Source organism: Neopsephotus bourkii, unplaced genomic scaffold, assembly GCF_033783945.1.
Source record: "Neopsephotus bourkii isolate Nb327-2 ecotype Australia unplaced genomic scaffold, CSIRO-AGI_Nbou_v1 NB_1263, whole genome shotgun sequence".
In the NCBI taxonomy this organism is placed as follows: domain Eukaryota; kingdom Metazoa; phylum Chordata; class Aves; order Psittaciformes; family Psittacidae; genus Neopsephotus; species Neopsephotus bourkii.
Genome location: NW_026901748.1, coordinates 308035 through 321343, shown reverse-complemented (window position 1 = coordinate 321343; position 13309 = coordinate 308035). Strand labels below are relative to the sequence as shown.

Below are 13309 nucleotides of genomic sequence, written 5' to 3'. Positions count from 1 at the left end.
TTGCGGCATGGCTCCTGGATCCTGTTGCACTCCTGCATAGCTGAGAACATACTCTGCAGGAATTGCATTTAAAGAAGATACAGAGTCAATATCATTAAATGTGCAATTTAATACTGCAGGAAGACAGATTTTATGATGTTACATAAGCCCGCGTCTTAACCGGGGTTCTTCATTTTCCTGACTTCAAAACTCGGACAGAAGCATCCCCACCCCTCCAAAGCACTGTCTCAGGACACCCTGGCCCGGCTCCCTCGCCCCAGAGTCCTCCTTCCACCGCGGCGCAGAGCAGTGAGCGGGCAACCCTGCTGTGTGCCGCCGCAGCGGGAAGACCGCGGGTGTCTCCTCTAGGGACTGAGACTGGGGAGAGCCGAGGGGCACAACCCGCAGTGGACCCCGCACGTTACCGCCGGGACCCCGCCGCCCAGCGCCCGGAGTGGCGGAGGGGGGGGGGGAGCTGCCTCCGGCCGCAGGGGGCGTGGAGGGGAGGAGGAGGAAGAGGAGGAGGAGGAGGAGGAGGGGTATTTCGAGGCGGCAGGAGCAGGTGGCGCTCAGTGCCGCGCTGGGAAACGGCCGCTTGGAAGCGGCAACAGCGTGACTTTCGCTCCGCACGACTCCGCAGCGCGCCATGGGCTCCGCGGGCGCGGCGCTTCCGCCGCTGCTGCTTGCTCTGGGTAGGTCGGTCTCCCCGCCCCGGGAAGGTCGGTGTCCCCGCGAGCGCGGGGAGGTAGCCGCGCGCGGAGCGGAGCTGGGGTCGTGTGGGACTGGCTCCGGCTGCGGCCGGCGCCTCTCACCGCGGTGTCGGGGATGGAGTAAAGCCGGGTGGTGGGTGCCCGGCTGCCAGCGTCTCTGGGGTTTCTGGGCCAGAGGCGTGTGTGGCTGTGGCTGCGTGTGGAGTGCAATGCACTGGCGGCGTTTTTAAAGCAGGTTAAACCCCGAAACTCCTGGATAGGTGCGGAGTTGGCCTTCCCGTGAGATGGAGAGTGTGTGTGCTGGGGTGGAGGGATTGGGTGCGGTCCGGTGTGAATTTTCGGCTATATGGTGGTTATACCTTCTTAGAAAGGAAGATGATGTTCTCATCGTGAATGATGTTCCTAGTTTGCAAGAGTCCTCTAGTTCTCTTCCCACCCCATTGGGCAGATGTCACTCCTTGGAAGAGGACAGGGAAACTTCAACCATCTGCTACGTCTCTTGGCTTACTAAATTACCATTACATATATTTTCCTGGGAACTATAAGCCATCATATTCACTTGCCATGAGCAAATTCCCAAGTACATTCAGAGTTTTAATATTACTGTACGCTCTCACAAACCCTTAATTACCAAGTCACTGAAGAAGCAGCATGAAAATGAGTTTCACTCATGATGAGCTGTTCTAACTTGTTCTTTCGGTAAGTATAGCGAGCGCTGCAGTGGAATGTGCAGCTGCAGGGTATGAAATCGAATACAAAAATATTAACCTGTGATGACATATACAGTATACAAACAAGCTGGTAATTTGGTTTAGAAGAAGAATTCTTCAAAGTATCAATGACAAAACATTCACTCTGCATTTTGCTTGATCAGTCTTTTATTCTCCTGGTTACAGTCACACCAAGCCCATTAACATGCCCTGTAATTCATGCGATTTTAGGAGTTCCAAAGGTCTGTAGAGTGGTGCTGAAAGCAGAAGATAAGGACTGGTAGTGGGAGGAGGATTCCCCTGGCAATGAGACTGACAGATGTGGGATGGGTCTGCTTTGTTCAGGCATTACCTATGATTTGTCTTCATTTTTACAGTTGAAAGCTGTCATGAATTTGATTTCAGATGTGTTGTGACATTTGATATTAGTGGATGTAATTGCTTAGTTAATACCGGCCTTTCTGATCTTGAAGTAGCAGTGGGGAAAAGAAGGTTTCAGGAGAGTTTTCTCTGAGTGACTTAAGAGTCCTGTTGTGGTGGTGCTGTTAGAACTCTCTCATAATAATTTTCAAATTGATTGAATTCTAATGGACTGTTTTACTTTCAAAGACAATATTCTTGGATTTAATTGGGCTAACTTGGCTGAATTAGTCAGGACTTCAAGAAAATATTTTAAACTTGATTTTATGTCAGTATATTTACTTTTGAATTATCAGCTGTATTAAGTGGACCACATGGGGTATTGTTCTATTGTGTCTCCAAATTCAACTAAAAGTAATGCAATGGTTAGTAACAGTCTGGATTATTCATTGTTGTTCTGTATTTTTTGTATTTGGAAAGTCATTAAAACTTTGTAGATGCTACAAGAAGAAAGGAATAGAAATGCTATAGAACTACCATTTTGATAATATGACTTTGCTACCAGCTTTGTTACTTGTTGACCAAAAAGTATATAGCATACAGAAGTAGATTATATTAAGAGGAATAACAATAAGAGAAGGATTTAACAGGACAATCCGTACAACTAAGCCTGATGCTTCTGTTGTAACACACTGCTTATAGCTGCTTATAGGTTTGCTATATGTAGTTCTTTAATTACATTTTAAGCACCCAGTTTTTTCCTTAGACTGTTGTTAAAAATCAGAGCCAAAATAGCCTAGCTCTTTCTGAGAGTGAGGCCAGTGGAAAATACAGTAGCTTTCCTGGGCTCAATTCTAGTTAACATTTTCTTTGGAAAGGCCTCATGCTTCAGAAGAGATATTTGAAATTTGGCAGGAAGGTGCTATTTGCATTGTCTTGAATATCTACCAAAATTTGGCCAAGTAACAAATCTCTGGAAAATGGAATTTCTCTGGAAAGAGACATATTTTTATCAGCTTGATTCTAACATACATTCTGGCCATCCTTGGTGCTGAGCTTGGTCAGACTGTTGGTGTTGTAGTGGGATGGAACTGTTTCTGTGTGAGGCCTATGTCTACACCTGCAAGCATAAAAACTCTCTTGTGTTCTCATGTTATTTGGTGTTTTTACAGCAATCTCCAATGTTGTTTGAGACACTCTGCTTTCCAGTTTGCTTCTGGATCCTGGTCTTCTGATTGTCCATGCTGGTTAGCTGATTCCTGGGCTCTGGGTGAATCTGCTTGTTCTCCATTTATGATAATAATTCACTTCAGGGTCAATTCTCAAGTGGTAGTGTTGGAGGATCATGCCTAATGAAGGAAATAAAATTCAAGCCCTTCAAGCCACCATGCACTTTCCTCCCATAACCCAGGAAATTAATAATTCTGATATGTTCTTAAAATCCCCACTCTGTGAAGCATGCATCCCTCATACTATTTAACTCTGAAGTGAAAAATCGCAGCTAAATAAGGGTTATGCATTTTAGGTCACAGGTACACTACCTGAGGACCACGAGCCCTCAGCCTCCCTGTGGAATGCTGGCACCCTGGAGGAGAAACCAGCTCTATCTGAAATTGGGAGAGGAATTTCTCTGAAACTTTGGCTAGAATCTGGAATTTCCAAGTGTAACCCCTTTTTCTGTTTTGCATGTATCTGACCCTTGCTGATGAAAAACGGTCGTGTTGTCTTCAGGACCATCTTTGCAATGGGCTGTAGAACTGTACAGAGGATTAGGAGAGGACCCCACTAACAGTCTTTTTCTTAAGATCAATATTGTTAAAACTGGGATGGAAGTTGAGATAAAAGAGTAGAGTTTAACGTGAAACCAGTAGGAAGTGCCCGATATGAGTTAACAACAATTTGTTAGGATTTGTCCCTTCTGCACACCAGTGCATCATGCTATTGCTGGCTGTGGACAGAGTAAGGTAATGTAATCAGAGAAGAGTCTGAGACTCCTGCCTTGCTTAGTTTTGAAATTAGAAGGTGCTCTTTGACCAAGAAAGCTGCAAGGAAGAGAGGAATATTTTGCCCCCCTTGCAAAATTGGATTCTTTCTCTCCATTTTTGTCACAAAAGCTGAGTGCGATTTCAGGCTAGTCATTTAAATCAGATCTTTGACACGTGGTTGGACCTATTGTGCTCTTCTCTTTCTCTTTGCTCAGCCAGGGGTTCTCAAAACTGAAGCTGCATTTTCACTATCTGGTTAAGCTGACCTGAATGCGGGGCTGACGCTGCAAGGACATTTCACCCATTCCTGATACTATGTTCCCACCAGCTTCCTGTGCTACCACTGTGGCTTGATCTGGGGAGGAGGTCAGGGACCCATTTGCCTGAATAATTTTTTCCCTTTTTGGGGCCAGGTCAGTTTTGGAGATGAGCTAAACTGATCCTGTTCATTTGAGTGATTTGTTTGTTAGTGCTGGTACAGGAGACAGTCAGAACTCATGGCCAGAGGAGGGAGGGAAGCTGGAAAAGTCCCTTTCACTGGACTGAGCTGATTGTGGAAGTGCATCTTATCGTTCAAAGCTGTTGTGTATTCACAGCTGTGAATGAAGTAAATGGAAATTGCATTTTGAATGTGCTAAGTATTCTGAAAAAATAAGGTTTTAGCTGTGTGACTAGATAGCCAAAAGTGGTAAATACTTTTGACCTTTTTTTTTTTTAATGGAGTTAAAGTTGATCATTAATTTCACTTAAATGCTGAAAGTAGTTTCTCTAACATTTGCAAATACTTAGATGTTCATGGTCAAGATATGCAGAGGTGAATCCACAAGGAAGCTGCTAATTCAGTAGGTTGAAATAGCATATGTAAAAAGTACAAGGCAATGTACTGAGCACCAAGCACTAAACTTATAACTGAATAGCAAGTGAAAATTGCACATTTGGTGCAATAAGTGAAACCAGAAGTCCAGGTGAAGGCAGGGTATAATTTAACACAAATGCACACACATCAACTTAAAGTTGCACAACCCATCATAATTTCTTCCTTTCTCCATATTTGTGATCATCTTACGTTACCTTGCTGGTTAATTATTGTGCTTGCGAGTAGTGTTAATATTAAAAAATAATTATAAAATCTGGAGATTGTTTGAAGGCAGGACTTTAAAACATGAACTTTTCTTAAACTAAAACTTTCTCTAGTTTTCCCTACTCTAAGAGAGTTTGTCAGCTAGTAGGGGCAATATTATATATTATTTTTGGAGTTTTGCCTTCCACAGCATTGCACTTTGAAGTAAAGCTTCATTCATACTGTATTACAGGACTAGTATTTTACAAGTGATGTTTATTTTAGAAAGCATGCAGGGTGCTACCATCACACTCCTAAGCACATTAACAGTTAATATTTATTTGTGTATAATTTAGGCAGTCAATGTTAGACCTTACCAACAGGTTTTAACTGTGTGCTGTCTGGCTCTGGAACAGTTTCTGAATTATTTGCTTTTTTGATTCAGTGACAAAGAATTTTCATTTAAGAAGACAAAGAAGTAAAAGGACTAATACTACTTGGTTTTATTGTGTTTCTTACCCACAATATATATGTTATTCATTGTGGTCTTTCTTCACTATTGTTAATTTTGAATGAGTGAAAGTGGGGTTTGCATATGCTTCATGTAATGTATTTTCATGAGGTCTTATAACGGAGATTGCCAATGGTCTAACATCAAAACAGCTAAATGTGAAAAAAATACTCTCTCTTAGGGTTAATGCAGGTAAAAGGGAGTTTCTGCATCTTCAGACAAATAAAGCAAGTCATTTTCCTCAGCAGGAATCTTGGGCAGTCTCTATCCAGTGTTGTTATTTTCATTTGAAGGTTCCCTTTGTTAGGCTCTGTGCAGGCCAGTTCCCATTTCCATGGTGACCATGCCGAAATGCAGACAGGACACAGGCTGGATTCTCATCGGCATAGCCGTGCACTTGCATACCAACACATGTTATCTGCTTGGCTTAGGACATTTCCATTAGCAGTTTTAATGTTTAGGCCTTCTTTTTCACATAGTGATCTCCGGCCCTTTGATACTGTGCTGTGTTAGGATTTCAGATCCTGCACAGCAAGGGAAACCAAGTTGATAAGTTTAGTTTTGTGTAAATAAATTGGCTGTGCTGCTGTTCCCATTGAAATCAGACAAGGACATCAGAGAACTGTCTCAGCCTTGGTTTCCATTTCTGTAGAGAAAGATAATGGAGAAGGATTTTTATTTATAAACTATTAGGTGAAAGACTGACATGTATCTGTGCTAAACAGTTATATAAACATACCCTTTTCTCTAGGCACTGATAAAAGGATAATAAAAATAAATGTGAATTAGACAGGATAAATTATACCTTCTGCCTATATTCGCTATAAAGCAATATGTGATAATGTTCTTCCTGCTCATGCTGCACTCATTTTCTGGAGGTGAAGAGTACTGAAGACATCTAGTGGGGTCAGCGTGAGCTCTGTGAGCCTTTCCATTGCTTCCAAATCAGGCTGGGAGGTCTGAATTACCAAATAACTCAATATTCTGAGTGCTAGTAATTGTTACTTTGAATTAGTTCCTGAACAGCATTATAGGACCTTCAGAGCACTAAGTTAGTTTATTTTTTCCTGGAGAGGCAGATTTTTTATTTTTTTTTTTTAATCTGGGAAGACTCACATAGTATTCAGGACTTAAAAGAGGAATTATACAGGCAAAGAAGTAAGATCAACACAGGCTCTTTGAATGCAGGACGAGCAAAGACATCTTGTGTATAACCAAATGACATCTGCATGGTTGAATGTCACACATGATGAATGTCACGGATTCTTTTGTCCCTTTTACATTACTGTTAGACAGGATGAAGAGCTTGGAAGTTATACACAGCCCTGGTGGAACTCTCGTGCCTTATTCCTGATGTATTTTACCCTTTATATCCTGCTTCCAAGTTCATCATTCTTTATTTCATACAGGATATTTTTTAATCATGCAAATTTCCTTGGCTAATACTGTTGGTTATTTCTGAAGAACAAACAAAAAAGAAATCTTGAGGAAAATTACTGTTAACAGACACTTTGGAAAGGAACATATTACACAGTGGAAATACCACAGGAAATAATGGTGTTTGAGGGTGGTGGTGGGGAAAGATTGCATTATATTTTTACCTTGTTATCTGTTTATCAGTCTAATTATCTGCTTCTCTAGAGAACCATTCAAATATAAACATATAAACAAATAACTATTAAAAAATTAAGATTAGAAATAAAAATAGATAAATATAAAAGAAAAATAATAAAACAAACAAAAAATAAAACTATAACATAAAAACAAGGAAGCTGGCAGCAGCTGGTGCTGTGTTAAGGCTGCAACACAAAGCTGTATGCAGTAATAAGACTGCAGATGCCCAGGCTGCCTTACCCATTGGATTAGCCAAAAAATAACTACCTCAGCTGATGGCAAGATCAGGTTTTTATCTGAATGAGGAATAGCCAACTCACATTTGGCTCACATGAGCTTACTGCAACGATGGCTGCCATTACTAGAAGTAGTAAACTTTTGGGGGGAAGTGTTTGTGTCATGCTTTATGCTGCCAGGAGTCAGGCAGCTGCCCACAGGTAAGACAGCTGGATCAGCCCATCTACCTTTTTCACATACACAGCAGTCACTTCTCATAATTTCTTAGTTTTTGTGATTATTGAGTTTATGTCTCCCTTCAACTAGAAAAGCATACCGACAAAAAAAAAAAATAAAATTCAACTTCATTGAATAATTTGCTAAAACAACATATCAGGAAATTCCTGGATTTTGAGCCTAAATTTACTCTTGGCTGGCCCTGTTCTGATAGTTAGGTGAACATCTATGTAGGTGTCCAAATCAGGGCAACCTGTGTCAAGAGTTACTGGCCTCTTTTCCTAATAGCAACTTGCTATAGTAAAGAAATTAAGTCACAGAAGAACCCCCTTTACATACACCTCTCTGGACAGAAGCAAATGGGATATCTTGTCCCATGGCAACTAGCGTGACCTAGATTGTTATGATTGCAATGGAGGGTGCGTGAATCAAAAGTTTCTGTGCTTTTATCCTTATTTGCATTTTCTATTTGAGGAGAATGGTAATTGCTAACTGAAGAAAGGCACAACGTTTTCTTAAATAGTTTTTCATTGATTCTATTTTCTTACCTGTAAAATATAAGACAATAAGAGTAGAGCTCTAATAATGAACATGAGAGCAATTTAATCCAGTATGCCTACTGTGTAGCATAAAATTCAGTTATCTTTGTATGCAGTACTTCAAATGCACATAGAACTGATTGGATTGATAGATGTTAAACTCAGATTTACCTGCAATTTCTCAAATGAAAATTTTCTAAGTGGAAGAAAAGTTTAAGCGTCCTGACATAAAGTATGTCCACCAAAGAGAGTTCCCATTTAAATATGGCTGAAATACATATAGGTCAATTTAGAACAGTAGAAATTACTGAAAATAAAGTAATTCTTTTATTAAGATAGGCAAAACAATAAACAGAAAAAAGGACAAGCAACACTGCTTGTATAGTAATACTTCAGTAGCTCTGCTAATAATAGTTGTTCATTTGACTGTAGCAAAATATCCTTTCATTTCACTGTTGCTACTCACTCTTTTTCTTTTCCAAACTGCCCAAGGCCAGTTCATCATATTGAACAGTAAAAAAGCCCAACAGACTTTACAAGTCTCTGGAGTTGTCTTTCTGAGAAGTTGACAGGTACAATAGGCTTCGCTTCTCCGAAGACAAAAAGCAACTGTTCTGCTTTTGTGGAAGCAAGCATTATCTCCAGAAAGCTCTTCTTAAATGTACCTGGGTCCTTTTCTCTGACCCCAAAACATACAATGACTGCATTTTACAAAAAAAGATAACTTCTTTCCGTACCCTGACTAGAGATAGCCAGTCACTCACCTGACCACAGGCATGCAGTGTCTAGTGAGCAGGGTGAGGACTGTGAGGGTGCATGCTGCAGCCCCACTGCACCTGAAACCTCATTCCCCTGCCCCACAGTGCAGTTAGGTGCCTTGGATGCAGCAGAGACATTTGGACGCTTTTAAAGTGCATGAAAAACATTTGCTTGCAAAACAGGAAGGCTCATGCAGTTAAATGGTGGGTATTCGAACTCCATCCGTCTCAGGCACCTGCGTGAGGTGCGTTCCTTCCCCTGAGGTCAAGGGTGGGGAAAGAATTCTGAGTGGTAGGTGTCTAGTTCAGCTTTATCAGGAAGTACCTGTCTTAGAAGTGATGGTAATAGTCACCTGGGAAACATGGGCTTAGTCCTACCTTAAGGCTCATGGCAGTGGGCCTTCACCTCCCAGACTTTCCCAGAAGCATCTTTGCTACAAGGCAATAAAAGTAGCCAAGAGAAACACTCTCTAATATTAAAACCAGATCTCGGCTCATCCTGGGGTGCACATTTATGTTTCCAGACAGACAAGCAAAACCAAATCTTGCCTGTGGCCTAATGTCTGAGGCACTTAGCTTAGAGGATAGGGGTTTTGAGTTGGCCCTTTTGGACTGCTAATGCAATTCACATTTGTTAAGTGGACAGTGCGTAAAAAGAAGTTATCTAGCTATTCAGTTAAATCACTTAGAGGAGAAATTATTTAATTGGGAAGCATTCATTACCTCTGGCCAGAGGAGGCAATGCTTCTACCAGAGTGAGTCTACAGTAGGGTAGGATACCTTGCTCTTGGACAAGGGTGCTCCTACAACTGTATCATATTCTAAATCTTTATGCAACTTTTCGCTATGCAACCTATGTGTCAGATAATTTTGAATTCATTCTAGGTGAGGCAGCTACCGAAGCCTGAGTTTCTTGGATTATTTTCCTCATTTTATTGAGCCTAAATTCTGCTATATGCCACCTGGTACCAGAATTGATCATTTCAATGTGTATTAAAAAAAGAATTTCAGACCATCTACCTACCATTCAGGCTGCCAGGCCAAGAACTCTCATTACAATCAGGGGGGAGGAATAGTTGTTAAGTCTGCTATAGGAAAACAAAAGTTCTGATAATTATAGCTCTTCCAACTATTGTATTGTATATCCTGTGGAGGTTTTCTTGTTTCAGGAAGCTGATGTAGCAAACTTTTTACAGCTGAGACTGTTCTTGTTTCTGAGATTGTCTGGCTAGCCCTTGAGCTGTGAGGGAGGAGCAGGGTCCTAAACACCGTGTCCTAAACGGTGTGATGGTAGTGTTAATCTCGAGCTACTGCAGTCTTCCTGCTGCAGGCTATGATAATGAAGCAGCAGAGGGGGCAACGGTGATGGCAGGTCCCACAGCCTTTTTGTAGTTTAGCCTTTCCAGGTCACGTTTAACAATCATATAAAATAATACAATATACTAATATGGTATGATACACTGAAATTTTCAAAAAGCCTAGAGTGTGATATGGGTAGGGAAATACAGACACCTTTGGTTGCTTTCCTGTCTTCTTGAGATCTGTGTGAAGTATGCATTTTTGTCTGTGTACAAACATGATTTCATAGAAGTCGAGTTGAGCAAATGTGGCAAATAAAGTATAGAGATAGCAGTCACATTGGTTTCTGTGTGATGACATGCATTTCCTCCCTTACAGTTGTAACGTGGTGCATGATTCTCTGTGACTATATTTGGAAATAATGGTGGTTTAAAAGAAGGGTTAACAACTGATAATATGGACACAAGGAAAGAGAATTTGCTGGAGTGAAATGCCAGTTGAAAAGTCATCTTTTATCATGGGGAAGCATGCAAGGTTTTTTAATCACCATTACATGTGAAGTCAGTGACGTAACTTTGTATATAACATATGTGCGTACAGATTGTTAGCTTCATGTACTTCTAATCTCTTTGTGGTACTGTTGAGAGCAAATTGTGGTACTGTAAGGACAAAGTTGAAATAATCCTGTTTGTTGTACCAAGATAAAATAAAAGAAACACTGCAGGTCGTGTTAAAAAGATGCCATTTATGTGAGTTTTCTGTAAAAGAAAGTTTTCCCACTGAAATTAATGATGGACACATGCCAGGACAATAAATTTGAGTAGGCTTGAATACTTGCTGTCTATATTAAAAACCTACAGGAAGTTGTCAGTCCTGCAGGAACTGCTCTTAAGCATTTCTTTGGAGTCAGTCCTTGTATGTACAGTAGATTGTTAAGATTTCTTAACTCCAGATGAAGAGCAGTTTGTTTGTCTGCCGTAAGGAGAGCAATGTGTGGGCTACAAATAGGGAGTTATCAGGAAAAAGACAAGTCTTTTTGGAGTAACTAATGCAGTCATGGGTAAATTTAATTAGATCTCTTACTCTGCAGCAATGCCAGAACAGTAAAATAGACAGCACCTAGTCATGTTATCCCAGTCTCTCCAACTTTTCATTCACAATTTATGTGTCATATCATGTTTGGATTGGTTTTATAGCATGTTACTGGTAACACTTCAGTGAAGCTTCTTGGATCGTAAGCAGTTGTAATTGAAAGGCAGTGACTCAGGTTCTCACATGCTTGGAGGCTTTCAGCCTGGAAGCTGACCTACTTCCAGGAAGAAGAAGTTGGCCAGCTAAGCCAAGAAAACTTGATGGAGGGAGGGGAGTGGAGGAAGAGGGGCAGGAGGGAGTATTATTACTAAATGAGGCATTGTTTTTCCTTTCTTCTGGGTATGTGGGTTGGGTTTGGGTTTGGATTTTTTGTTTGTTTGTTTGTTTTTGTTTGGGGTTTGTGGCATATAATTTATTTCTACACTGAGCATTATAATCTCTGTTAATTATTAAATAGCTTGAGATACTATTGCTGATGTGAAGAAAGTGTCAGTCTTAAGATAAAAAAACCAAATAGGTGAAGCAGCAAAATGAAGGCTTGCCTTCTAATGCTTCTGCAAACATAATGAAATATCAACAAAGTAACTGAAGTGAGGATTGTAAGAAACTCAGTACGAAAAGTCCAGATTCTTGCCAATTGCATTCTCTGCTCCTTTTGATTCCTGTCAGAGGTTCCTGTTGTCTTTATTTAGAAGGTTGTTCTCAGTAAGAAAGCTGTTTGATTTAAAACAAAAACAGATTAACTGTGATTGTAAAACTGCTATTTCAGTACATGAGCTGAAGATACCTACTGGCCATTGTGTGTATATACTGAAGAAAAAAAATACCAAAAATAGAGAAGTAAATACACAGGAGAAAACTAATGAGAAAATGTTTTTTACTTGTATTAGCCATACTGGGTAAAGGGTAATATACTTTCCTTTTAAGTGGGTTGGTTTCCATATAGCCCTGACCAAGTATACTAAAGATGTATTGAAAAGGTCTTTTATATTTATGCTTATTTACAGAAAAGCCCCAAACAGTGCAACCAGTATAGAATTGCTTTACATTAACTTGATTTTATGTCATTATCTGTGCATGCACACAGTGCAGGTACCGCTACAGTAAAGCAGATCAGGCTCAAGACTTATACGTTGTGGGGGGAGGGTGGGTTCCTTTTTTGGGTAGACTTGCTTCTTCCTTGAACAAGGTCATTGCAGTGAAAATTGCTCAGTGGCTTCTGAAAAAAGCCACAATGAAGAGTATCTGTACTGCAGTTCAACGGAATCAAGTAACTGCGTGCTGTTTGTTTTGTCTTCTATATATTTACAGTCTTGTCAGTAAAACCTTCAAAACACAATGGATTTATTAAAACAACCCCTAATTTGAAAAGCTCATTCTGGAAGAACAGTTGACTAATTACGGTTGGATTATTGGTCTGATAACATAGGTTCTGAATAATGAGAGTAACTTTACTCTTACCAAAATATTGTTGCTGTTGAAAAAAAAAAAGGAGAAAAGTAACAGTAAATACATTTAGTATGAAGCAAACACTATTTGACTGCCCTCTTTCATAACTTAATTACTTTCCCTTTCTGCCTTCATTCCACCTTCTGCCTAGTATTTCAAGGACAGGAGGTGACTGTAGTGCCAATGGTATCTGTAAGTGCCTGTATTCCTTTACTGACTTTAGAACCTGTGAGCTGGTTTCTGCAAATTTTTGCAGAGGGATGAAAATAAAACAGTTGGATACTGAAGAGAGGACAGAAGTGGTTTTTTACAAGTTCCCAGACAACGGAGGAGATCCAGTGTGACCTTGTATGGTGCAAACCACCAGAAAATCCACCTCAAAGGGAGCCCTTAAGTATACTTGAGTTATGATGAAAGCTTGAGCCAGTGTGCACAATCTGTAGTGAGATGCAGCCAGTGGACATCAAGAGTTATGACTTCTCTCAGCCCTCCTCTCCCTGTCTTTTCTGTGTTTCCAGCATGGTCTGACAGGCTTCAGGGCCATGCTGATACGTGTTATTTGGAGGAAGAAATCTTTGAGATCAAAGGGAAAATTTTCATTGTGGAACTTGTAGTGACTCTCTAGGAACATACTAACATAAAGGGTAAAGTAATGATACCCTCTTCTGGAAAGAATAGCTACTTTAAAAACACTAGACTAAACAATTAAGGCAATGTAGGCTGTACACATTTCACTGGCTGCTACTCTATGAAACTGCTTCAGGAAGCAGATAATAATCCAGTCAGATTT

At 40.5% G+C, this 13309-nt stretch overlaps 1 protein-coding gene across 1 annotated transcript in view; it reads left to right on the top strand.

The window, feature by feature from the left end:
• Positions 1 to 585: 585 nt before the first annotated feature.
• Positions 586 to 13309, top strand: part of ITGA2 (integrin subunit alpha 2) — a 68611-nt gene continuing 55887 nt past the window's right edge. The window contains exon 1 of the mRNA XM_061364993.1: positions 586 to 671. Within this exon, the coding sequence (XP_061220977.1) occupies positions 626 to 671 (46 nt within the window). The 5' untranslated portion in view covers positions 586 to 625. The remainder of the gene's footprint in view (positions 672 to 13309) is intronic.